Below are 23,362 nucleotides of genomic sequence, written 5' to 3'. Positions count from 1 at the left end.
TCTCTGATCTTCGTATATAGCCTTTTATTTTCTTACTGAACCTAATTGGTCATGGTATACCTTTCCCCCAACTTTTACTGAGTCATCTTTCCAACAACTACTGCTGATGTAGCTTTTTGGTAACCATCAATAATAATCAGTGCATTATGAAAATATTGGCCTGAGTTGATCTTGGGAGGCATATAGGACAGAGTGGGTTAACTGTGGACATATAAGTTGTGAACTGGTGATGGTGGACCTGAACGATAGGAAGAACACTTTGAACTTTATTCTGCCAGCAGTAGAGAGCTACTGGGGTCTTCTAATAGGATGGGAGTCATGGTGATGTAAGCAACCATATTCTTTGGAGATCAGTCTGATTGCGGTGTGCAGAATAGGTGGAATGGGGAGAGACTGGGGACTGGAGATCTTCTAGGAGGGGGTGTCAATCACTCAGGAAAGCAATTATGAAGTATCCATAAAGCCATTCTTTCCTGGCCCCTAACTGTATGATTGTAGTCATGCCTGTGGTGTGTAGAACATATTAAGAGGCCCGGGCATTATGCCAAGTGGTAAGCATTGGGGCAGCAAGGATAAAATTGACTTGGAAAAGTTTTCCCAAAAATAAAAATGAAATTTAAGATGTTAAGAGTGATGGGGTTCTCAGATGGTTGGTAAAATATGCCAGCAGGTCAATGGAAGTGCTCCATCAAATCCTTCCCAGTCCTAGCTTCTGTTCTTTCAGCACGGAGGTGGAACACATGGGGATTCCCAGTGTGAAAGGCACTGTTGGTACAGACCAGTGTCATTGAGGTCACAGTGATGGGGGCAGAAAGTTATCTTTCCCTGGAGTTTATTCTCAGCCACATACAACAGCACAACCAGATATTCCTGGCAGTCATGAGCAGTTCCCTGTGGTTTCAAAGGTTTTCTTTCTTTTTTTCCCCCTAATTTTATTGTTATTCAAGTAGAGTTCTCTGCCTTTTCCTCCTACTCCAGCCTCATCCACAGCCCTCCCCTCCTCCCTCACGTTCACCCCCGCCCCAGGCCACCTCCTGTTATTGTCCACGTGTCCTTTACAATTGTTCCTACAAACCCTTCACCCTTTTCCACTGAAATTCCCTCCCAGGGTTTCAAAGGTTTTCAAGCACTTCTTTTATTACATTATTTACCAGGGTAGCTATGACTTTAAAACATTATGGTTTTGAGATCTTTAGCTAATGATAGATATTAATGTGAAAATGGGTTTGTTCTAATGCATTCTTACTGCGTAGGCATGCAAATTTCAAGTTCAGATCATGAGTCCTAGAAGTAGGTTTCCACTTTCTCTCCCCTGTTGCTCCTCACTGCTTACTTGTGGAGAGTACACCTGAGAGGAGACCCCAATACTGGATGTGAAGTCATTACCACCAAGGGGAATAAATTTTCCTAACCCAAATTAGCTTTCTCAGGGAACACTTGATGTCTCTGTTTCTCAAGCTGTAGATAAAGGGATTCAGCATTGGAGTTACTGCTGTGTACATCACTGATGCAATTGCACCCGTAGGTGCTGAGTAGGTTGAGGGGGGAGTGAAATAAACACAAGAGGAAGACCCGAAGAATAGAAAGACCACAGAGAGATGAGAGCTGCAGGTAGAAAGGGCTTTCTGCTTCCCCTGAGTGGAGGGGATCTTCTGGATTGTCGAGAAAATGAATGCGTAAGAGATAATCAGGGAAAGCACACACACCAGGCCTGTGAGACCTCCGATGCTGAAGATCACCAGCTCATTGATGAAGGGGTCTGTGCAGGACAGTCTCAGAAGGGGGTTGATGTCACAAAAGAAATGTGGGATCTCTTGCTCTGCACAGAAGGACAGGCTGTTCATCAACAGTGTTTGCAGGAGGGAACAGAAGGCACTCATGATCCAGGATGCAGACACTAGGGGGACACAGAGCCCAAGGCTCATGACCATGGTGTAATGGAGTGGGTGGCATATGGCCACATAGCGGTCATAGGACATGACTGCTAAGAGCAATATCTCCAGTGTCCCAAACAGTATAAAAAAATACAGTTGTGATAGACACCCTGCATATGAGATGACCTGATTCTGGATCCATATGTTTGCCAGCATGTTGGGGACTGTGGTGGACACAAGACCGGTGTCATTAAGGGAGAGGTTGGCCAGGAAGAAGTACATAGGTGTGTGGAGTCGAGCGTCAGTGATGACAGCCAGAATGATGAGGAGGTTTCCTGCCACTGTGATCAGGTACATGGAGAGGAACAGCCCAAAGAGGAGCTCCTGTTGCTCTGCCTGCTCTGAGAGCCCCAGGAGGAAAAATTCAGACACGCTGGTCAGGTTTTCCCATCCCATTTATCTGTAAGCAGAAAGTGGGGATAATTGAATGAGGTTGACAAGCCCTGGATTGTGAACTCTGACACTTATGCAACATGCCAATGTTGATCTTCTTGTATGAGGTGGAATCATACGAAATATCGAACATTTAACCACTTGGGAACTATAAAAGTGGTGGTTTCATGTAGTTCAGTGGAATATTTGCAAGTGGTTGTGCTTGGTGCCATGGGAAACCAAAGATTTGTTTTTAATGGGAGAGCGTTTTTTTTTTTTCTTTTTTATTTTTATCATGTAAGCATCAACCTAATGCCCACATTTCAGGGGTGGGCTGGAGGTGTTTGTTGGCATAACTCTTGTGGTATTCATGTGGACCTGATGACATTAATCCATCCTAAGACTCTGCCCATCTTATTTCTTGGGCTGAAATAGTCTTCCTTCTCTCATTCATCCATCTAGCTAAACTTGAGACTTTAGCTTAGATGCTACTTCTTCTAGGAAGCCTTCTCTGACTTATCCTCTTACAACAAACTCAGGTTCATGCCTCTCATGCCATGTGCCTTCCCAATCAGAGCAGGTGTCCCTCTGGATGGTGACTATTGACTTACTTGACCGTTTCCTCCACACTCTCACTGGTGTGAGCACCTTGAGAGTAAGCAGAGAAAGTGCATGTCTTACTTGTCTTTGAAATGTAGCATTAGCCATGAGCCTGGTACAACATAGATACCTAGGGAGTGTCCAGCATGTGAATAAATAAACCCCATAGAATAGAAAGAAGAGAAAGTAAAGTTAGATATAGGTAACATCAGGTATAGGAAAACCTAAAGCTTTTTATTAGTAGGTTCACATGTAGCTTTGATTTATTGGAGTCCTGGACATAGGAATATGTAGAAAACATGGTTACAGAGACATAAAGCAAATGCACTCTTTCTAGGTGAAATTCTAGGAATGGAACACTGTTTCAGCTGAAGAATTGACCCACAGAATCAGAGCCCCACCTTGTGCTAAATGTTTTCCTCCAAAGTAAAATATATCCTATGAATCTGTCGCCCCTAGTTGCACCCCCTGAAATGAACACTCCCCAGGTGACAATGGCATCTTGTGTCTTATTCACTCACAAACCACGATGAATATCTCTCACCAAACTGTCTTCTTTTTGTCTATATACACCCCAAAGCATGTTGCATGCTGCTCCCCTCTCATTAAAAACTTCACCAAAGGCAAAAATAAGAAGCCCAGAAACAGAGCACAATACACATCAGGGGTTGGTCTGCTGCAGGCAGCATTGCCAACTGGTAGGAAAGGGGAGAGGGATTGAACAAATGGTGCTGGGACCAGCTAGTTCACTCTTGGTGGAAAATTAATTTAGATTCATACCTCACAGTGTTTGCTGAATGAATTTTGGGTAAGTGAAGCGTTATATCTACATATATAACGGTAAAGTGACCAGAAGAAAATAAAGCACAATAGTTATTTGATATCAGGACAAGGGTGGCCTTTTAATTAAAAAGACTGGAAGCAGCAATAATGAAAAAGAAAAGTGTAAACAACTGCAATTGAACAGCAATAAAATAATTAAAAATAACAAAACTGGCTTCATCAAATTAAATTAAAATTTTCTCTTTTTAATGGAAAAGATCACACACAAAGTAAATAAAAAGCAGAAGAGTAGAAGGCTGTTTTTAACATACATTATAGAAAAAATTAAATTCTTAAAGAAGCAATTAATAATTTAAATTAATAAGTAAAGGACATTACCTCAAATAGAAAAATGGAAGATCACTAACCCTAAGTCACATCCTGCATGGGCAGAACTGGATGTAGTCTCAGTCATTTAGTTCCAAGGCCCAGGCTCCCCACCCTCCACATGGTCTCCATTACCCCACACCTTGTCTGCTATCAGCTCAAATCCCCAAGATCACCTGCTTTTGTGCAACTGGCCCAAATATGATTATAATAGATGGTGTCTCCCTCACATTCTCCCAAGGGTCTCCACACTACTCAGGCCTGTGTTTATTAGACTTTGTATTCTCAGTACCCCACAGAGCTAGCTCTAGGTGTAGTGGATGGATTAGTGGGGTTCAGTCCATGGCTGCATTGGTTAACCTCTCCCAATGGCCCTTATGAATACAATCACTTCTGTAGTTTCCTGGCCTCAGTAGCTGTTGCCTTTTCCACTGCCCAAAGCTGACCCTCATCTCTCCCTTACTCAGGACAGAAGGTCTATTGACTAAGGTAGATCAAAAGGCTTCAGAATCTCCACTCTCCTCAACCTTGTCTCTGAACCACGTCTCGCTCAGAAGACACAGAAACCTCAGCCCTCATTCCCCCACCAGCTTTCCTCTTAGCTCCCTGAGTCACAGACCAGAGACCTCATGTCCTCCTTTCTTTCTCCTTTCACTACAGTTTAGTCCAAACTTTTAGGCCATCTTTTGCATTATGAATACAAAGTACTTCATCAAAACATCAAACTCATTCAATGCAGTGTCCTTCCTTTTCCTATGGGGGCAGGGGACATTTCCCAGGCTTGTTATAAACTATAACTCCTACCACTCAAAACAAATTTGTTCTTACGTTTTAGATCAGCTGTGTGCTGTTTTAACACATACATTTTCTGTGGTCGATCATAATTTTTGGTGAACTTCACTTGGATGCTTCCTAGACTCAGGTTCAATATTAAAATGGAAATGAAATTTAGAGGACCTGTGTTTCCCACTGATGAGGGAAGAAACATCCAGAGGAAAGAAGTGAAAGTTACCAGGGTAAAAACAGAGGGAAGAAGGTGTTGGTGGGGAACTGAGTGATCAGGAATTCCCATATTTGGGAATATTTCTTCCTATTCCTATTCCTATTCCCATTCTTGTTCCGAACATAAACATTTTAATCCCACCTCCCAAACTAATATATATTTTGTTGATTAGTATATTTTAAAAAATTAGACAAAGAACATATATGCATATGTAGTCCTCAAACTCCTATTCCTTTATTTCTTCCAAACATAAGCATTTTAATCCTACCTCTCAAAATAATATATTTTTTGTCTAATACATTTGTTAAAAAATAGTGAAAGAACATATATGCAGGACCCATAGACATGGACAATGTTGTGATGATGGCCTCAGGTGGGGGGACAAGAGGCTGGATGCAGATGGACAAATGAGGAAAAAGTGGGGACAACTGTAATAGCATAAACAATAAAAAATTTAAAGAGTAAACAGGAAGCCAGTAACAGTGATTACTTGTTAGACGTGTGGCGATTGGGTGGATGAGACACGGGAGAGGGAGGGAGATTTTCATGTGTAGTATTAGTACATTTTTTCTCACATTGTGGTTTTTCATAAAGTAGGTTGGTATATACCATCTTATACTGTTTATATTAGTTTTAGCGGTACCATATAGTGAGAAGTTTTGCCTGTGTGAATATACTACTTATTGAAAAATAGATTTAAAATGTACAAAATAAAAGACAATGCAGAATAAAGCAGCCTCTCTCTTCTGGAGATGCCATAAATAGCAGAGAAAATGGTTGCAGCCACATCTTTTTAATCTCTTAATGCATTGTGAGGCCATGAGTGTGCTGTTCACGTTTTGTGCATCTGTGTGAGTGCATGTGTGTCTCCTGCAAAGGGTGGACGTTGAAAGGAATTGTTGTGGAATTATTTGAAGAGAAGTCACTGTCGATTCCTGTGCTCTATTCTCCTGATAGCATGTGTATCTCATTGTCTGTAAGATTTTATGGACATGGGCCTCTGCCTCTTTTGGTCACTCAAGAAGCACAGTATTATCATTGTTGGCACAGGACTATTTGTGAAAGATAGGCTCCCAGTTGACCATAGGTAGGATGAGCAAAGGAAAAAGAGGGAGAAAAAGAAGCAAAATGGAGTCATGTATCCTAGTTCTTACCTGGTTGATCTTGCCAGTTGCTGAGGGTGTTACTGGCAGGCTTCTGTCTACTTCATACACACCTCTCTGGCAGTTGATGGCCAGAAGAAGGTGATGTGAACTCTATTTAAAAGCACCAAAAGGAAATATGCTTCATGCTCTGAATGTGTTGAATAATGACTCTTGCCATCACTGCACCTGTTCAATTTTCTCCATTTGCCTCATAGTATTTGACGACTTCTTATTTTTGTCCATTCTGAGAAAAAAGGATAAGAGCTTTGGGTTAAGATTATGATCATGCCAGTATATGTCATCCTGGGAAGCTACATTCACAGAACACCGAGCAAAGCTGAATAACACCTAGGTAGCATCCCTTTTCTATGTACATCAGAATATGCTGCTAGTGTCTGCCTCTTGTACTTGCTCATACAACCCATGAGAATTGCATTCTCGTAATATCATCAATGTACTGGGAGTGAAAATTCTGCTATTCTTAGCTCTACGATGGGCCATTCTCAAGATCTGTTAAATCAAAGATCATTAATTCTGTACAGTACCCAAAACCCAATAGGATTGAGAGCACAGTGTGGTGTCCCTGGTGTGAGCTGGTCCAAGCAAGGCTAATGAGTAGGGACCTGTGACACTTCTGTGGTCCCAGCGGGATGCTAGCAGTTCATTCACCAGAAAAGCAGCTAAGTTGCTTTGATTGGTTCTTTTAGCCTTGTGATATCTTCCAGGGACTTTTCAGGAAGGCACAGATAGAGGCCTGCAGCACATGAAAAGGGCCACATAAAGCGAGCCACTGTTGGCTCAAAGAGTACCTTACCATCTTGTCTTCTTCTTGAAAAAATAATCCTAGTCCAGGTTGAAGCTTTGTTGGTACATCCCCACCAATACTAGATGTAGCATTTTTGGTCTGAAGAGATCAGGAGTAGGTTCGGGGCATTCCTTGTCATGGCAGGTGCCAGCAAGCTGAATCTTGTTCTTGCAGGTGTTTCATGGTCAGATCTATGGGGCAGGTGAAAGCTAAAAGACACCCAGCAAGTGAAATATCTTTTTTAGTCCTGGAGAAATGATGGCATAATTGCCCTTCTGCTCCCAGTTCATCTAATCAAGGACACAGGGAGTAAAGAAGCCCAGAATGTGGGCCCACTGATTTAGGAATGTGGGTTATTCTTGGGTGTCTTGGGACAGTGGCCACTTCCTTGTGTGTTCTAGAAGTGCTGCCATGATAAACCCTTATACAATAATATAGACGTTTAAATATATTATGCCATTTTATTCAACACAATAACCACATAATTCTATGCCAAAAGAAGTCTAGTTTTATCTTTTTTATGCCATGAGCAAAAGGAAAAGAGTGAACTGGTCCTATAAGGAGAACATGTAACGTGACTTGGAACATTGGTGTTTGATACTCAGAATTCACTCTCCAAAGTGGAATGGCAACTGGAATAGCTGAATGGACAGAAATTGGGAAGGGAGTTATGCAGGTGTTGGAATGAGAAAAATGATCTGTGCTGAGTCCATTCTATATCACTTCCTCTTTTCTTAGAATCTGGAGAAGTAAAACCTAAAGAGAGCTCAAATTCCATCATGTTTCCACAGTTTGACCATACCAGCCTCCCCAAAGGCCCGTTATCTTTTTTTTTTCAGTCCTGTATCTGGAGAGGTATAGCATGGTGACAAAAGATCATAAAGTATCTAAAGACTGGAGTCAGGTAGCTGGGATTGAATTCTAGCCGTGTGAACCTGTGCAAGTTTCCTAAGTTCTTCCAGCCCAAGTTTCCTCACTTTAATGACCCCTGAATTACTTGTGCATGAAATGGCGTCCAGATAAGAATAAAGAATTAAACTGAGATTTGAGTGATTGCCACAAAGAAAGAGTTTTTAGTTTGATTTCAGCCAAGTGTCGTGCCTGCTAAAATGAACAAATATTCCATCAAAACCCCAACATTTTTTTTTGAAAAATAAAACAAAATCAAAAGTTTCCATAATATAATATTCACAATGTCTGGGAATCAATGAAAATAACTAGACATATAAAGAAACTGGAATGCAAGTGCCATTTTCAAGACAAAAGAGATTTATTTTATTATTTTTTCTTTTCTTTTTCCCTTCTTACATTGTTGTTCAAGTACAGAGAGCACCCCTCAGCACTCTCCCCCACTGCAGCCTTCCCCACCACCGACCCCTGATCCCATCCTCTCTTAGTTCTGTCCATGTGTCCTTTATAGTTGTCCTGAAACCCTTCCCCCCACCACCCCTTTATCCCCTCCCGCCTCCCCTCTGGTTACTGTGAGATTGTTCTTAATTTCAATGTTTCTGGTAATATATCTATATATATTTTAGTTTCCACTTTTTATTTTATTTTATTAAATACTTTTGAATTTTATTGTTGTTCAAGTACAGTTTTCTGCCTTTACCCCCAGCCCCTCCCCACCACCCCTACTATCCCACCTCCCTCCCCTGTTTCCACCCTGCCTTGTTTTTGTCCGTGAGTCCTTTATACTTGATCCTGTAAACCCTTCACCCTTTCTCCCCACATTATCCTCTCCCCTCTCCCCTGTGGTTACTGTCAGTTTGTTTTTAATTTCAATGTCTCTGGTTATATTGTGCTTGCTTGGTTTTTTTTAATATATTTATTGATTATGCTATTACAGTTGTCCCATTTCCCCCCCCACTCCACTCCATCCTGCCAACCCCCTCCCTCCCACATTCCCCCCCTATAGTTCATGTCCATGGGTCATACTTATAAGTTCTTTGGCTTTACATTTCCTAGACTATTTTTACCCTCCCCCTGTCTATTTTCCACCTATCATCTATGCTACTTATTCTCTGTACCTTTACCCCCCTCTCCCCCTCCCACACCCCTATTGACAACCCTCATACGATCTCCATCTCTATGGTTCTGTTCCTGTTCTAGTTGTTTGCCTAGTTTGCTCTCGTTTTTGTTTTAGGTGTGGTCGTTAATAACTGTGAGTTTGCTGTCATTTTTACTGTTCCTATTTTTGATCTTCTTTTTCTTAGGTAACTCCCTTTAACATTTCATATATTAAGGGCTTGGTGATGATGAACTTTTTTAACTTGACCTTATCTGAAAAGCACTTTATCTTCCCTTCCATTCTAAGTGATAGCTTTGCTGGATACAGTAATCTTGAATGTAGGTCCTTGCGTTTAATCTTGGGTAATGTAATTATGATGTGCCTTGGTGTGTTCCTCCTTGGGTCCAGCTTCTTTGGGACTCTCTGAGCTTCCTGGACTTCCCGGAAGTCTATTTCCTTTGCCAGATTAGGGAAGTTCTCCTTCCTTATTTGTTCAAATAAGTTTTCAATTTTTTGTTCTTCCTCTTCTCCTTCTGGCACCCCTATAATTTGGATGTTGGAACGTTTCAAGGTGTCCTGGAGGTTCCTAAGCCTCTCCTCATTTTTCTGAATTCTTGTTTCTTCATTCTTTTCTGGTTGGATGTTTCTCTCTTCCTTCTGGTCCACACCGTTGGTTTGAGTCCCAGTTTCCTTCCCATCACCATTGGTTCCCTGTACATTTTCCTTTGTTTCTCTTAGCATAGGCTTCATTTTTTCATCTGTTTTTTGAACAGATTCAACCAAGTCTGTGAGCATCTTGATAACCAGTGTTTTGAACTGTGCATCCGATAGGTTGGCTATCTCTTCCTCGCTTAGTTGTATTTTTTCTGGAGCTTTGAAGTGTTCTGTCACTTGGGCCATTTTATTTATTTATTTTTTTGTCTTGTTGCGTCTGTTACTTTAAGGGGCGGAGCCTTAGGTGTTCACCGGGGCTGGGTAACGCTGGTGGCTGCGCCGTGACGCTGTACGTGGTGGAGGGGTCGAGAGGGAGCAATGGCTCCCGCCTCACTCTCCTCCGGCTTTCAATCTTTCACTCCGGTACCCACAATCAAACTGGGCCCCTCTCGTGCTGGTTCCCAAGTAAGTGGTCCTGTGCACACTCTAGGCCCCTGTGGGTCTCTCCAACAACCTCTCCTGTGAGGCTGGGAGTCTCTCCTGCTGCAGCCCCAACCCCCACGGGCGTTTTCAATCAGAGGTTTGAGGCTTTATTTCCCCCGTGCTGGAGCCCTGGGTTGCGAGGTCTGCTTCGGTCCCCGCCGTTCGTCCGGTTTATCTGTGCGCAAATGTGGTGCCGCGGGGTTCTACCCGCTGCTCTGCCTGCCCCGTTCTCCGCCACTCTGAGTCTGGCCCTCTGGGTTTATCTGTGTGAATGTGGGGCCGCAGGGTCTGCTAGTGCTCGGACTGCCTGCGCCGTTTGTCCGACACTCCGCCAGTCTCAGTCCCACCACAGCCAATCGAGTCCTCTCCACCCTGGTGCCCGTCTCCGCCCTTCCTACTGGTCTGGATGAATGTTCATTTTCTATTTCCTTGGTGTCGGTCCCCCTTGCCGTTCCATTCTCTGTCAATTCTGGTTGTGCGAGGAGGCGCAGTGTATCTACTTACGCCTCCATCTTGGTTCTCCCTTGTTTGTTTTTTTGATTAGGTTCCACTTAAAGGTGGGTATTTGTCTTTTACTGCCTGGCTTATTTCATTTAGCATTATGTTCTCCAGTTCCATCCATGCTGTCACAAATGGTAGGAGTTCCTTCTTTCTTCCTGCTGCATAGTATTCCATCATGTAAATGTACCATACTTTTTTGATCCATTCATTTACTCATAGGCACTTAGGTTGCTTCCTGCACTTGGCTATTGTAAATTGTGCTGCTATGAACATTGGAGTGCATAGGTTCTTTTGGATTGGTGTTTCAGGGTTCTTAGGGTATAATCCCAGCAGTGAATTGCTGGGTCAAAAGGCAGTTCCATTTTTAGTTTTCGGAGGAAATTCCATACTGTTTTCCACAGTGGTTGCAGTAGTCTGCATTCCCACCAACAGTGTGCTAGGGTTCCCTTATCTCCACATCCTCTCAAGCACTTGTTGTGTGTTGATTTGTTTATGTTGGCCATTCTCCTTGGTGTGAAGTGGTATTTCATTGTGGGTTTAATTTGCATCTCTCTGTTGGCTAGTGATGCTGAGCATCTTTTCAAGTCTCTGGGCCCTCTGCATGTCCTCCTTGGAGAAGGGTGTGTTCAAGTCCTTTGCCCATTTTTAGTTAGGCTGATTGTCTTCTTGGAGTTGAGTCTTGTGAGTTCTTTATATATTTTGGAGATCAAACCCTTGTCCTATGTATCATTGGCAAGTATGTTTTCCCCTACAGTTGGTTCTCTTTTTCATTTTAATGCTGTTTTCTTTAGCACTGCAGGAGCTCTTAATTTGATAAGATCCCATTTGTTTATTCTTTCCCTTATGTCCCTTGTAGTGGACATATCAGTGACAATATCACTGTGTGGAATATCTGAAATTTATATATTGATGTTTTCCTCTAGGACTTTTATTTAAGCTTTTTAAGCTTTTATCCACCTTGAATTTATTTTTGTATATGGTGTAAGTTGGTGATTGAGTTTCATTTTTTTTGCATGTAGCTGTCCAGATCTCCCAACACCATTTGTTGAAGAGGCTATTTTTACTCCATTTTCTGCTTCCTTTGTTGAATATTAATTGACCATGGAGACTTGGATTTATTTCTGGGCTCTCTGTTCTGTTCCATTGGTGTATGTGTCTGTTCTTATGTCAGTACCAGGCTATTTTGATTACAGTGGCCTCATAATACATTTTCATACCTGGCATCGTGATGCCTCCTGCTTTGTTCTTTTTTCTCAAAATTGCTGCTGTTATTCGGGTTCATTTATGATCCCATATAAATTTCTGAAAAGTTTGTTCTATATGCATGAAATATGTTGTTGGTACTTTAATAGGGATTGCATTTTTTCCTGATTTCTGTTTCTGGTGTTTCATTGTTGGTATACAAAAATGCCTTTGATTTCTGAATATTGACTTTGTATCCCACTGTTCTGCCAAATTCACTTATTAGGTCATGTCGTTTTTTGTGGAGTCTATAGGATTTTCTATGTACACTATAATGTCATCTGCAATGACAGTTTTACTTCCTCCTTTCCAATTTGGATTCCTGTTATTTCTTTTTCTTGTCTGACTGCTGTAGCTAGGATTTTCAATTCTGTATTGAATAGAAGTGGGGAAAGCAGACATCCTCATCTTGTTCCTGAGCTTAGTGGGAAAAATTTTAGTTTTTGCCCATTGAGTATGATGTTGGCTGTAGGTCTCTCATATATGGCCTTTATTATGTTGAGGAGTGCTCCCTTTTTTCCCACTTTGCTGAGTGTTTTATTCATAAATGTGTGCTGTACCTTATCAAATGCTTTTTCTACATCTATTGCAAATCATGTGATTTTTCTCTTTTGATTTGTTTATGTGGTGTATTATGTTTATTAATTTGCAAATGTTTTACCATCCCTACATGGGATGAATCCCACTTGATCATGGTGTATGGTCTTTTTAATGTATTGCTGGATGTGGTTTGCCAACATTTTGTTCAGGATTTTAGCTTCTATGTTCATCAGTGTTATTGGCCTGAAGTTTTTTTTCTTTGTTATGTCTTTATCTGGTTTTGGGTATAGGATGATGCTGGCTTCATAAAAAGGGTTTGGGTGTTTTCTGTCTCTTGTGTTGTTTGGAATAGTCTGTGAAGGATAGGGGTTAGCTCTTCCTTAAATGCTTTGTCGAATTCTCCTGTGAAAGCATCCTGTCCAAGGCCTTTGTATATGGGAGTTTTTTTGCTTACTCCTTCAATTTCATCATCTCAGGACCGTTCAGGCTTTCTGCTTCTTCTCCATTCAGTTTTGGAAGATTTTATATTTCTAGAAATTTGTCCATTTCACCTAAGTTTTCAAATTTCTTGGCATATAGTTCTAGTTCTTTATAGTAATTTATTACAACCCTTTGTATTTCTGTGGTATCAGTTGTAATCTCTCCTCTTTCATTTCTGATTGTGTTTATTTGGGTCCTCTCTCTCTCTCTCTCTCTCTTTTGATCAGTCTACTTAAAGGCTTATCAGTTTTGTTTATCTTTTCACAGAACCAGCTCCTATATTTACTGATCCTTTGAGTTGTTCTTTTAGTCTCTATATCATTTAATTCTGCTCTGATCTTGGTTATTTCCTTCTTTCTACTTGTTCTGGGCTGTCTTCATTGTTGTTCTTCCAGTTCTTGTAGGTGTAGGGTTAGGATGTTTATTTGAAATGTTTCTATCTTTTTTAGGTAGGCTTATATTGCTATAAACTTCCCTCTCAGAACTGCCTTCACTGTGTCTCGTAAGTTTTGGGTTGTTGTGTGTTCATTTTCATGTGTTTCCAGAAACTTTTTGATTTCTTCCTTGATCCCATTCTTGACCCATTCATTGTTTAACAGCATGCTATTCAATCTCCATGAGTTTGAATGTTTTTGAGTTTTTTCCTTGATGTTGGTTTTCATTTCAGTCCCTTGTGGTCGGAGAAAATGCTTGATGTGATTTCAATTTTCTTGAATTTGTTGAGGTTTGTTTTGTGTCCTATCATGTAGTCCAAGTTTGAAAATATTCCGTGTGCAATTGAAAAGAATGTGTATTTTGCTTCTTTGGGGTGAAAGCTTCTATATATGTAATGAGTCCATTTGATCTAAGACATTGTTTAATGATGCAATATCTTTGTTGATATTTTGTTTGGAAGCCTATCCATTTTGACAGTGGGGTGTTAAAATCCCCTTCTATAATTGGGTTGCTATCAATATGTTTCTTGAAGTCCTCCCAGATTTTCTTTATGTATTTGAGTGCTCCTATGTTGCATGCATATGTATTTACAATGTTTATGGCTTCTTGGTGGATTCTTCCTTTGATTATTATGAACTGACCTTCTGGGTCTCTCTTTATGGCCCCTTTTTTGAAGTGTATTTTGTCTGATATGAGTATTCCTACCCCTGCTTTTTTTTCCTGTCTGCTTGCTTGGAAAATTTGTTTCCAGCCTTTCACTCTCAGTCTGTGTAGGTCTTCTGTCCTGAGGTGGGTCTCTTGTAGGCAGCATATGTGTGGGTCATATTTTCTTATCCATTCAGCTACTCTATGTCTTTTGATTGGAGCATTTAATCCATTTACATTTCAGGTTATTATTGATAGGTACTTATTCATTGCCACTTTACTCTCTTTGTACCCTTGTTCTTTTCTCTCTCACTGTTTTTCTTCCTCTTCTTAAAGCAGATACTTTAACATCTCTTGCAGAGCTGATTTGGAAGCGATGTATTCTTTGACCCTTCTTTTGTTTGGGAAACACCTTATTTTGCCTTCTATTTTAATTGGGAGCCTTGTTGAGTAGAGTGGTCTCAGTTGCAGGCCTTTGTTTTCCATTACTTGGAATATTTCTTGCCAATCCCTTCTGACTTGGAGTGTTTCCCTTGAGAAATCAGCTGCTGACCTTATTGGGGCTCCCTTGTATGTTACTTCTTGTTTCTCCCTTGTTGCCTTTTAAGATTCTCTCTTTTTCTTGGAATTTTGCCATTTTTATTATGATGTAAGGAAAAAGACATTTAATGGAGGCCAACCATGAGGTGACCCAGATATTAGAATTACCAGAGAAAGGGTTTAAAAAGGTAAGATATCTTCTAGGTTTTGAAGTAGAGCTGCTAAAAGAAAAATAATTTTGAGCTTTTAGTGAAAATAATGAACAAGAGTGTAATTTAAGAAAAACCTAGCTCCTCTTGGCGATGTTTTAAAGGAGACATCCAAATAAATAGAAGAATGAGAGATGTGAACCGTTGGAGTAGCATTAACAAAGCATGGATCTGAGAGAGGAGTTGATGGGCAAAGTTATGGAAATAGACAAAATCATGTAGAATTATGAGCCTGAAACCTGAGACTCTTCTAGAAGGACTGAATTTTGACTCAGAATGAGGATTCTAGTGGGGGAAGTAAGACACTTGAACAATCTAGAATTGATATCAAGCTATATGTTTGTCTCCTTTATGGATTAGCTGAAGAGCACAGCAGAGTGTATTGTTATAGTAATTTGGAGTGGGTATGCAATTGAACTGTAATACATCAATTGCATGATATAAAACATGTATGTTAAAATATATGCATATGCAATATGAAATATAAATAAGAAAGGAGGTTTATTGTATCTGTCTATTTTAATATGTTTGAAATATTATATTGGTATAATAATGAGTTTTTAAAAATATTAAAATTAGGGGGAAAATGATGGTCTTCCATAGTAGTCAATAAAATTGCTCTGGACTTCAGGTATCACCCTTGACACTCTTACCTCTCCCTCATCCATAACCATCCAATAGCTCAGTAACTTCCCTGAAGGAAGTCTATTCAATACCCTGGAAAAAGGATAATAAATAGTGCAGTATAAGATAACAAATGCTATAGTACTAAATAAACCTCAAAATGTATAAGAGATTTAACAGAATAAAAGCTTATGCCTAATCAACTATGTAACAGTGTCTGTGGGGACCCTGTGTGGGGGTGGATCCTTTCACCACAGGGCTCCGGCACCCCGTTCGGCCTCCAGGCCAGTTCCATCCAGCTCACACAAGGGAAAAATGAGTGTGGAGAAAGCCCACATTCTATTGTTTCTCTTTTCACATTCCCTTGGCCTCTAGACCCTTTATTTGTATGTTCACTGTTTGTTTAGATTGCTGTAAACTCTTTGGAGCTCTTTAGTTATTTACAGCTGCCCAATTAAACTCCTGCTCTCACTACCCCTTCCTTCTCCCTTACTTCTCTCTCTCTATCCACTCTTACTTCAAGACAAAGTGTTGTCATTGTTGCATGCAGAGAGCTTTTATCAACTATCATCTATCTATCTATCATCTATCTATCTACCTATCTATCTATCTATCTATCCATCTATCTATCCATCTATTTATCTATCTATCTACCTACCTACCTATCTATATCTATCTATCACCTATCTATCATCATCTATCATCCGTCTTCCTATTATCCATCTGAATAATATCATAAATGCCTTTAAACCAGTGGTCCCCAACCTTTTAGCACTAGGGACTGTTTTCAAGGAAGACAAGTTTTCCACGGACTGGTATGGGGGGATGGTTTCGGGATGATTCAAACACATTACATTCAAGCTCTATTCCTTCTGTGTGGCCCAATTCCTAACAGGCCCAGACTGGTACTGGTCCACGGCCTGGCTGGTGGGGACTCTTGCCCTAGACCCACCATGCAACCTGAAAGTCGAGTCCTTAGTAATGAGTTACATCGAACTACACTTTCTCCTTAGCTGCACTGTCCTAACTCACCCCGCTTGAATTTCTTTTTATTCTGAATCCTATGCTCCTCTTGCCTTGACTTTGTTTTTCATGCATTTTTTCATTTATACCTATGCTAAGAAAATTTGTTTTGGTTACTTTAGCTGTTTCTAACCTTATAAAAGGGTATCCGTAACAATCTTGTGGGATTTACATTTTAAAATACCACTATTATGTTGCTAAGATTCAGTCAAATTGCCACATGTCTCTGTGGGCCATTCAGGAAAAGAGATTTCTCCTCTGGCTGGAGCACTCACTCAATTGCCAAGGATATCACGTGGCTGAGACTCAGTGTAGGGGCAAGAGGGCCCACGTCTAAAGTTATATCTGGGATGCCTTTTGTATTCCTTCCCCGACAGCAGTGGTTGATGGCAACCACAGCACCCGCTCCCCAAAGGAGAAGCACTATTGGGGACTCAGGTCCCACCTCAGGAATAAAAGTTTGGGTCACCTCAGCAGGAGAAGCCCAAGTGGCAGCTGTTCAGCAGCTCCCCTCAGAGCATCAGTTAGGTGGTCATTCCTCTTCTGAGCTCCTAGGTTCTGGTACCACTACCTTTCCCTTTTGTAATTAGGGGAGGCACCTCTTTCCTGCAGTTAGTTAATTCTGGGTTGCCTTGGTATCCATCTTTTCCATCCTTTAGTCTCTTTCAGGACACATCTATGTATGTACTTCCCTGTTTTATATCTTCTTGTTTTAAACATACCAGATGTGACTTCTGTTGCTTGAAAGGACCTTCACTGACCCAAACAGACCTAGTAGCTGTTTAGTCTTCTCCAGACTTGGTCAACCTCTGGACATTGGTACAGGAAGTAATTTAAATGATAGTGTCAAAATTACTCCAGGACAGCATGTTTGACAGAAGCAAAGGGACAGGGCTGAGACAATGACTTTACATATAAGAGCAATGATTTTTATTTTCATTTAAAGGTATAAACATACAAATAGATTCTTATAATTACTGTAGGCAATACAGTAGGGGAGGTCAACTTAGTGTGTTGAAATTAAAACAGAGCTATAATGTCAAGACAACAGAGCAGTTTGCTGGTATGAAGTTCTTCTAAGAGTGTACATCCTCAGTTTTTTTTATAGCATCCTCTTGGCACTTAATGTTTTACTACGGAAAATATTTGAAAGATCTCAAACTATTGGGCTCTTCTGAGTTTAACCAGAATAGGAAACTAGCTTTGTTGCATTCATATTTAAACCTAATATTGCAGGATTCATTTATTAATTTAATACAAATGCATTAAATAGTTACTATATGAGGGGAGACCCCCCAAAATGCAGAATTATCTTCTGGAGGGTGGGCCCTTTGTACTATAGGCTTCCCCCACTAGGTGAGTGTTCTAGGAACCCATCTGTGTCAGTGTACCAGTTTTGAGAAGCTGTGTTTGGCCTCAGTGCATTTTTTTGAAGAGTCTTTCAATACATTTGCCCATTTCCTTATGGGTGATTTACAAGTGCAGCTGCCCATACCACACTGCATGATTTTGACCCAAACCCCCAAATGTAATGATTTCATGACCTCTGTGCCCCACCCTTCCTATACACCTGATCCATCCCTGAGCAACATTTTTTGTTTCTTTCCATGGATGAAAATGTCCTTGAAGGAAAAGTGCTTTGCTGCTGTGTAAGTGGTGAAAGAAAAACATGGCAAAAGCACTAGAAGGCATCAGAATCAACGAGTTCAAGAATGTTCTGAGTAGTGGAAAAAACCATCTAGATAAATTCCATTTTGGGGGTCCATCCTCATATGTTAGCCCCAAGTGCTGAAGCTACAGCAGAACAAAACAGATCTGCAGTCTTCACATTCTCGTGGGGAGAGACAGACCACACATTTATGTAACATTTTCAATAGCCAACTTTGGAAATTCCCTCCATGCTTTGGTCATGCATTCACCACAGATTCATATGCATTTGCAATTAAATCCTTTTTGGTTGAAAAGAAGATAATTGGGATAGTTCTCATTCTTGGTATTTTAGAGGCTCAGAAAGCACTGAAAGGTGAATAACATCATTTTCTAATATTCACGGACAGTTCTAGGCAATGTGAGTTATCTGTAGAAGATAATAAATTTACATTTTTACTGGTAGTAAAAAATAGTAGATCATAAAACAACTTGCACACTCTTCTAAGATACACTCAATGCATCTCTTCGAAGTGTTATTCTCTTTGAGAGTATGATGTTTCAGGATAATCATTTATATTAACATTTTGAAAAAGTTTTATAATTTGCTCATGAACAGAATCAAATCATAGTTAGTGGAGTTCCTCAGTGGGTATTTACTGACCCACTGGGTTAACCACCTCTGTTTTGGGGACTATCACCTGCATAATCATTGCTGGTCACCCAGCAGAAAAGCCTCACTATGCCTGGGCCAATCTGAGGAAACATGGTCACATCACTTTTAATACTTCCCCTTTTCTTCACTTATTATTTGACACCTGAATTTTTGACATTGTAGCTCTATTTCATTTTATAATTAATCAAATCAGCACTTTATTATATTAATTGCATGAGAATAATTATTACTTTAAAATGCTATAACTATTGATGAGTACCATTTTAGTAAGATTTTAGGGAAAGTATTATGCTCTTTAGAAACAGTCTAGTTTAATCCACAATAGAGCATGAAGAAAAGTATCTCCCTAGGTCAGCTTATTTAGAGATTTTATGGATGGGTAAATAATGTCTGGTATGATTCTGTCTGATCATTATCACATTACATTTCAGAGACTGATATTTTCATTTGTTCATCCCACTTTCCAGCAGGAGTTATTGGATACACTTCATACGACCAAAATTATGAAAGGTACAGTGATGTGTTAAGACCTGCCCTCAGAAGATGATAAGCCTAGTGGAGATGATTAACCGTCAAACTTTGATGAAAATGGACATTTGATTAGTGATTTATATCCTTCAAATAACGAAGTCTTTTACTCACATCCTGTGACAGTGGCGGGCAGAGATTATTTTCATAAATGTGGATGTGGAAGTGGAGCTTCAGACCTTTTCCACTTCTTCTGAGAGTCAGTACAAGAGCTGAGACATGAACCCATATCCTGCGCTGCCACTCTGCTGAAGGACAACAACGTGGACAAAGTGACAATTTCAATAAGATGAATCACAAGCTATTCCAAATATCTGAGAAAAGTTATTTTTAGCTGGGAAGAGCAGACGTGAGTTCTTGAAAGGGGAGGACATTAGGGATGGTTTCCCAAGTGCATTAAAATGGTGTCTGCGGTCTCCAATGTATGAACTCTCGTTGCTTACACGGAGATTCTCTTCCTGAAGAGTTTGCCCAGGGCAGCCTTCATGTCCCGATTTCTCAGACTATAGATGAAAGGATTTAACATTGGGGTCACTGCAATGTACATCACAGTCATCACAGCATCTTTTAGGCTGTAACTGGTCAGAGGGCGGAAGTATGTGCCCATGATTGTCCCATAATACAAAGAAACAACTGTGAGGTGGGAGCCACAGGTAGAGAAAGCTCTGAGCACACCCTTGGTGGATGGGACACAGAAGACTGTAGAGAAGACCCGAACATAGGAGATGATGATGCACAGCAGTGGCACAGAGAAAACGGCAACCCCGAGGTACATCATCTTCACATTAAAGTGGGTGTCAGAACAGGACAGCTTGAGCAAAGGGGTAATGTCGCAGTAGAAATTGGCCACTTCCTGGTTGCCGCAGAAGGACAGACTAGCTGTGAGCAGAGTGTGGGGGAGGGCATTGATGTTTCCAACCACCCAAGACCCAGCAACCAGGAGGACACAAGTGCGGGGACTCATAATTGTTGTGTAATGAAGTGGGCAGCTGATGGCCACTGCACGGTCATATGCCATTGCAGCCAGGATATAGCTATCTGTGTTACCCAAGGCAATCAGGAAATACATCTGTGTTAGACAGGCCCCAAAGGAGATGGCTTTGGTCCCCATGAGGTGGTTGGCTAGCATCTTAGGGATGGTTACAGAAGAAAAAATGATGTCAACCAAGGAAAGATTAGCAAGGAGAAAATACATGGAGTTGTGAAGGCGAATGTCACAGTGAATGGCCAAGATGATGAGCAGGTTTCCAATCAGTGTGATGGGGTAAATGAAGAGTAAGATGATGAAGAAGAAATCTTCCTGTTCCTGCTGCCCGCTGACTCCCAGGAGGATAAACTCCAGGGCAGAGGACTTGTTGTCTTCTCTCATGGCTCTTTTATTTAGAAAGGGGAGAGGAATCCAGAGTTACTAGTGAACTTACTGGGTGTCATCATTTTCTTTATCCACCAGTTTTGGCTTACATGACAAGTCATCTCTACAGGTGAATTTACTACATCTGGAGAGAGCCAACACTTTGGGGAAGTATCCTTGTTGATCAGTGGGTCTAATTCACAGTTAGCCCTGGAGACTCATGTCTAAGACACAAATAATCTTTGAGTCAGAAGTGCCTGTCCTCCCCCAATCCAGTACCATCACACAAACACCTGGGATTTAATCAATTAACAAGCACTTCATTTTCATATTGCATGCACTGGAACTTTGTTAGGCTCACGGAAAAGTAAAAACTATGTGAAAAGTGCAATTTATTTATCTTTTTATTCAACCTGTAAGGCATAGTCTGTGTTCTCAGGGACCTTACAACTTAGTGGAAAAGCCAGAATCAAGTGCTAATTTTATTACATATGATTTGGAAATGACAGCATTTTGGAATTTTTGACAAAATACCTCAGTGTAAAAGGTGTGTTAGTACAAGGACCAGCTTGGAAATTAAGAATTGTTCCAATGACCAAAGTCATAGTGTTTCCACAGCCCAGGAAGTAACAGGTATCTACACTGACATTGAAAGACTATAAATCACAAAGACCATTGGGCTGAAGTCTTAGCAAAAACAAGCCTAGTGAATTTCCCCCCTATGATGATTCCCATTTTCAAATAAGACTTTCACCCCCTCCTTGATAAGTTTTACCTCTTTGGAACTGTCTAATATAGAGCACTGCAAAACTTTTGTCTTCAGTGTTCTCTTTTCTTTCTTTATTATTTCTTTTGGGGGCTCATCCAACTCAATAGCCACTTCCAGGACTGCAGAGTAAATCTCAGGTCTGTACCTGTAGACTCGATTCTGTATTTTCTGTATTTCTATGTTCAGCCACCCTGTCAACAAGCATGTCCATAGCCCCTACTTTGCACATCCAACCTAAGCAGTTTGCAAGTTTTTTTAAAGGAGTGCAACCATACTTTGTTTATTTTAATCACCCCCATGCAGTTTCTTGTGTAATATTGTTCATTGTATGAACAACTAAATTTCCATGCAATATTTCTAGAGTTAAGTCAAGGTTTATTGCTTTGGTTTCCCACATGTGGGATGCTCACAGGCACACACACCCAGTTTAGCCTTCACTTGAACATCTGACCTTGTTGATTCTTCATTTAAAAGAATTCTTACATAAGTTAACTTTTTTACCTATTGTCTCAGAGCTTCAGCTTAGATAACCACCATTTTCTACCTGAAATATTGTAATGTTTCCTTAACTTCTTGACTATAGATTCTGCCCTTTTGGTCCACTTGTACTCTGAGGCATACTAATAATGTCCAAAAGTACTAGCTACTCATCCAAACCCACTTTGTTCTCTTCTCTCTGGATGTATAATTGGACTAGATTTCCCAGGCTCCCTCGCACTGAGGTGTGATCATCTGCCTGAGTTGTAGCCTACCAGTTCGTCCATGTGGTTCCTTTCTGGGCTTCCTGTGAGCTAGACAGGACTGGCCCAGAGACTGAACAGGGTAGTGGAGTCACATGGTGCAATGAGCTGGTGCCCCTAGATCTCCACATCCAGCAGAGCCACCCAGCACCAAGATACCTGCTGGCACTGTTACACAGGAGAGACATAAATTTTATTCTGTTTAAAATATCACACATTTTCAGATCTATTTATACTGCAGTATTTACTATTCTGCATTCATTTTTACCTTTTTTTAAGGTATCCTGAATAATTCACTAATTTTTCCAAACAGAATTCTACTCAATAATTAATTCAATATGTAATTGATCAGTCACGGGTTCTCAGTATATCCTATAGTGCTTGTGTGAATTATTTGCTAAGCACAGGGGATGCAGATCTAATTATGTTTCCCCAAATATGATATCCTTTCCTGCCTCTAAACCTAAAAGTATTTAGACTTCTTTCTTAAAGTGCTTTTCCTTATCCTTGCACAGAATCATAGTACCTTAGGGTTGAGAGGGTTCATAAAGCAAAAGAGCTTGGACATTATGCTTAGTTCATTTGGTGTGGAAGCGTACTATTTTAGAGGTGTGATTCTTGGCAAGATAGCAGACTAAGCTGATCCTGTTCCAATTTAAACATATAGGAATTCTAGACACACTTTAAAAATAATAAAATACATATAGTGAAACCTAAAAGTAAGAAATGAGAATGCAATTGTAAGACAGAGATGGTGATGTTGTGGACCCTTGAGATTTCCAACTATGAACAAGGCCCTACAGACAGGGGTCTGGTTTGCAATTTCCCTTTGGTTCAAGAGATGTGGCACCAGACCTATATGAAGTAGAGAGCTAATTTGAGTCTTCTGTGTAAAACAGGTGAAGTCTTGCTCTCTTTATGAAATAACACTAGAATTTTTGATATGTTAGTATTGGAAAGGAAAGAACAAGAGAATAATGCGATTGTCTACAAAGAAAACCCAAGAAAATCTAAATCAATCATGAATTTCCAAGGGAATCTCTAGAAGTATCAGCAAGATTCTCTGATACAGATCAATATTTCAAACAGTCAACACTGTTCTTATTCTTAAATTATAACAAATTATAAAATACAATTTTTGACTTCTAGTCAAGATGGTGGCATAGGTAGATACACTGTCTCCTCACACAACAAAAAGAAGGACAGCAACAATTTCAGAAACAAAAAACAACTGTAACTGACAGAAAATTGAACTGTAA

At 40.4% G+C, this 23,362-nt stretch overlaps 2 protein-coding genes across 2 annotated transcripts; both read right to left on the bottom strand.

The window, feature by feature from the left end:
* Positions 1-1,382: 1,382 nt before the first annotated feature.
* Positions 1,383-6,307, bottom strand: LOC112308710 (olfactory receptor 1G1-like). Its single transcript, XM_024565011.3, has 2 exons — positions 6,213-6,307; positions 1,383-2,334 (listed from the first exon to the last, which is right to left on the bottom strand). The coding sequence occupies exon 2, from the start codon at positions 2,328-2,330 to the stop codon at positions 1,383-1,385; it is 948 nt and encodes a 315-aa protein (XP_024420779.3). The 5' UTR covers positions 2,331-2,334; positions 6,213-6,307.
* Positions 6,308-17,393: 11,086 nt separating this feature from the next.
* On the bottom strand, positions 17,394-20,612 carry LOC128779249 (olfactory receptor 1A1). The gene has a single exon (XM_053911308.1). The coding sequence runs from the start codon at positions 20,610-20,612 to the stop codon at positions 19,683-19,685; it is 930 nt and encodes a 309-aa protein (XP_053767283.1). The 3' UTR covers positions 17,394-19,682.
* Positions 20,613-23,362: the final 2,750 nt, after the last annotated feature.

Source organism: Desmodus rotundus, chromosome 9, assembly GCF_022682495.2.
Source record: "Desmodus rotundus isolate HL8 chromosome 9, HLdesRot8A.1, whole genome shotgun sequence".
Classification (NCBI taxonomy): domain Eukaryota; kingdom Metazoa; phylum Chordata; class Mammalia; order Chiroptera; family Phyllostomidae; genus Desmodus; species Desmodus rotundus.
The sequence above is the reverse complement of the archived record's forward strand: the minus strand, read 5'-3'. Positions and strand labels throughout refer to the sequence as shown.

What these genes read in the sequence shown, in the direction of transcription:
- LOC112308710 (XM_024565011.3), bottom strand. Translation starts at nt 2,330, where the DNA reads ATGGGATGGGAAAACCTGACCAGCGTGTCTGAATTTTTCCTCCTGGGG.
- LOC128779249 (XM_053911308.1), bottom strand. Translation starts at nt 20,612, where the DNA reads ATGAGAGAAGACAACAAGTCCTCTGCCCTGGAGTTTATCCTCCTGGGA.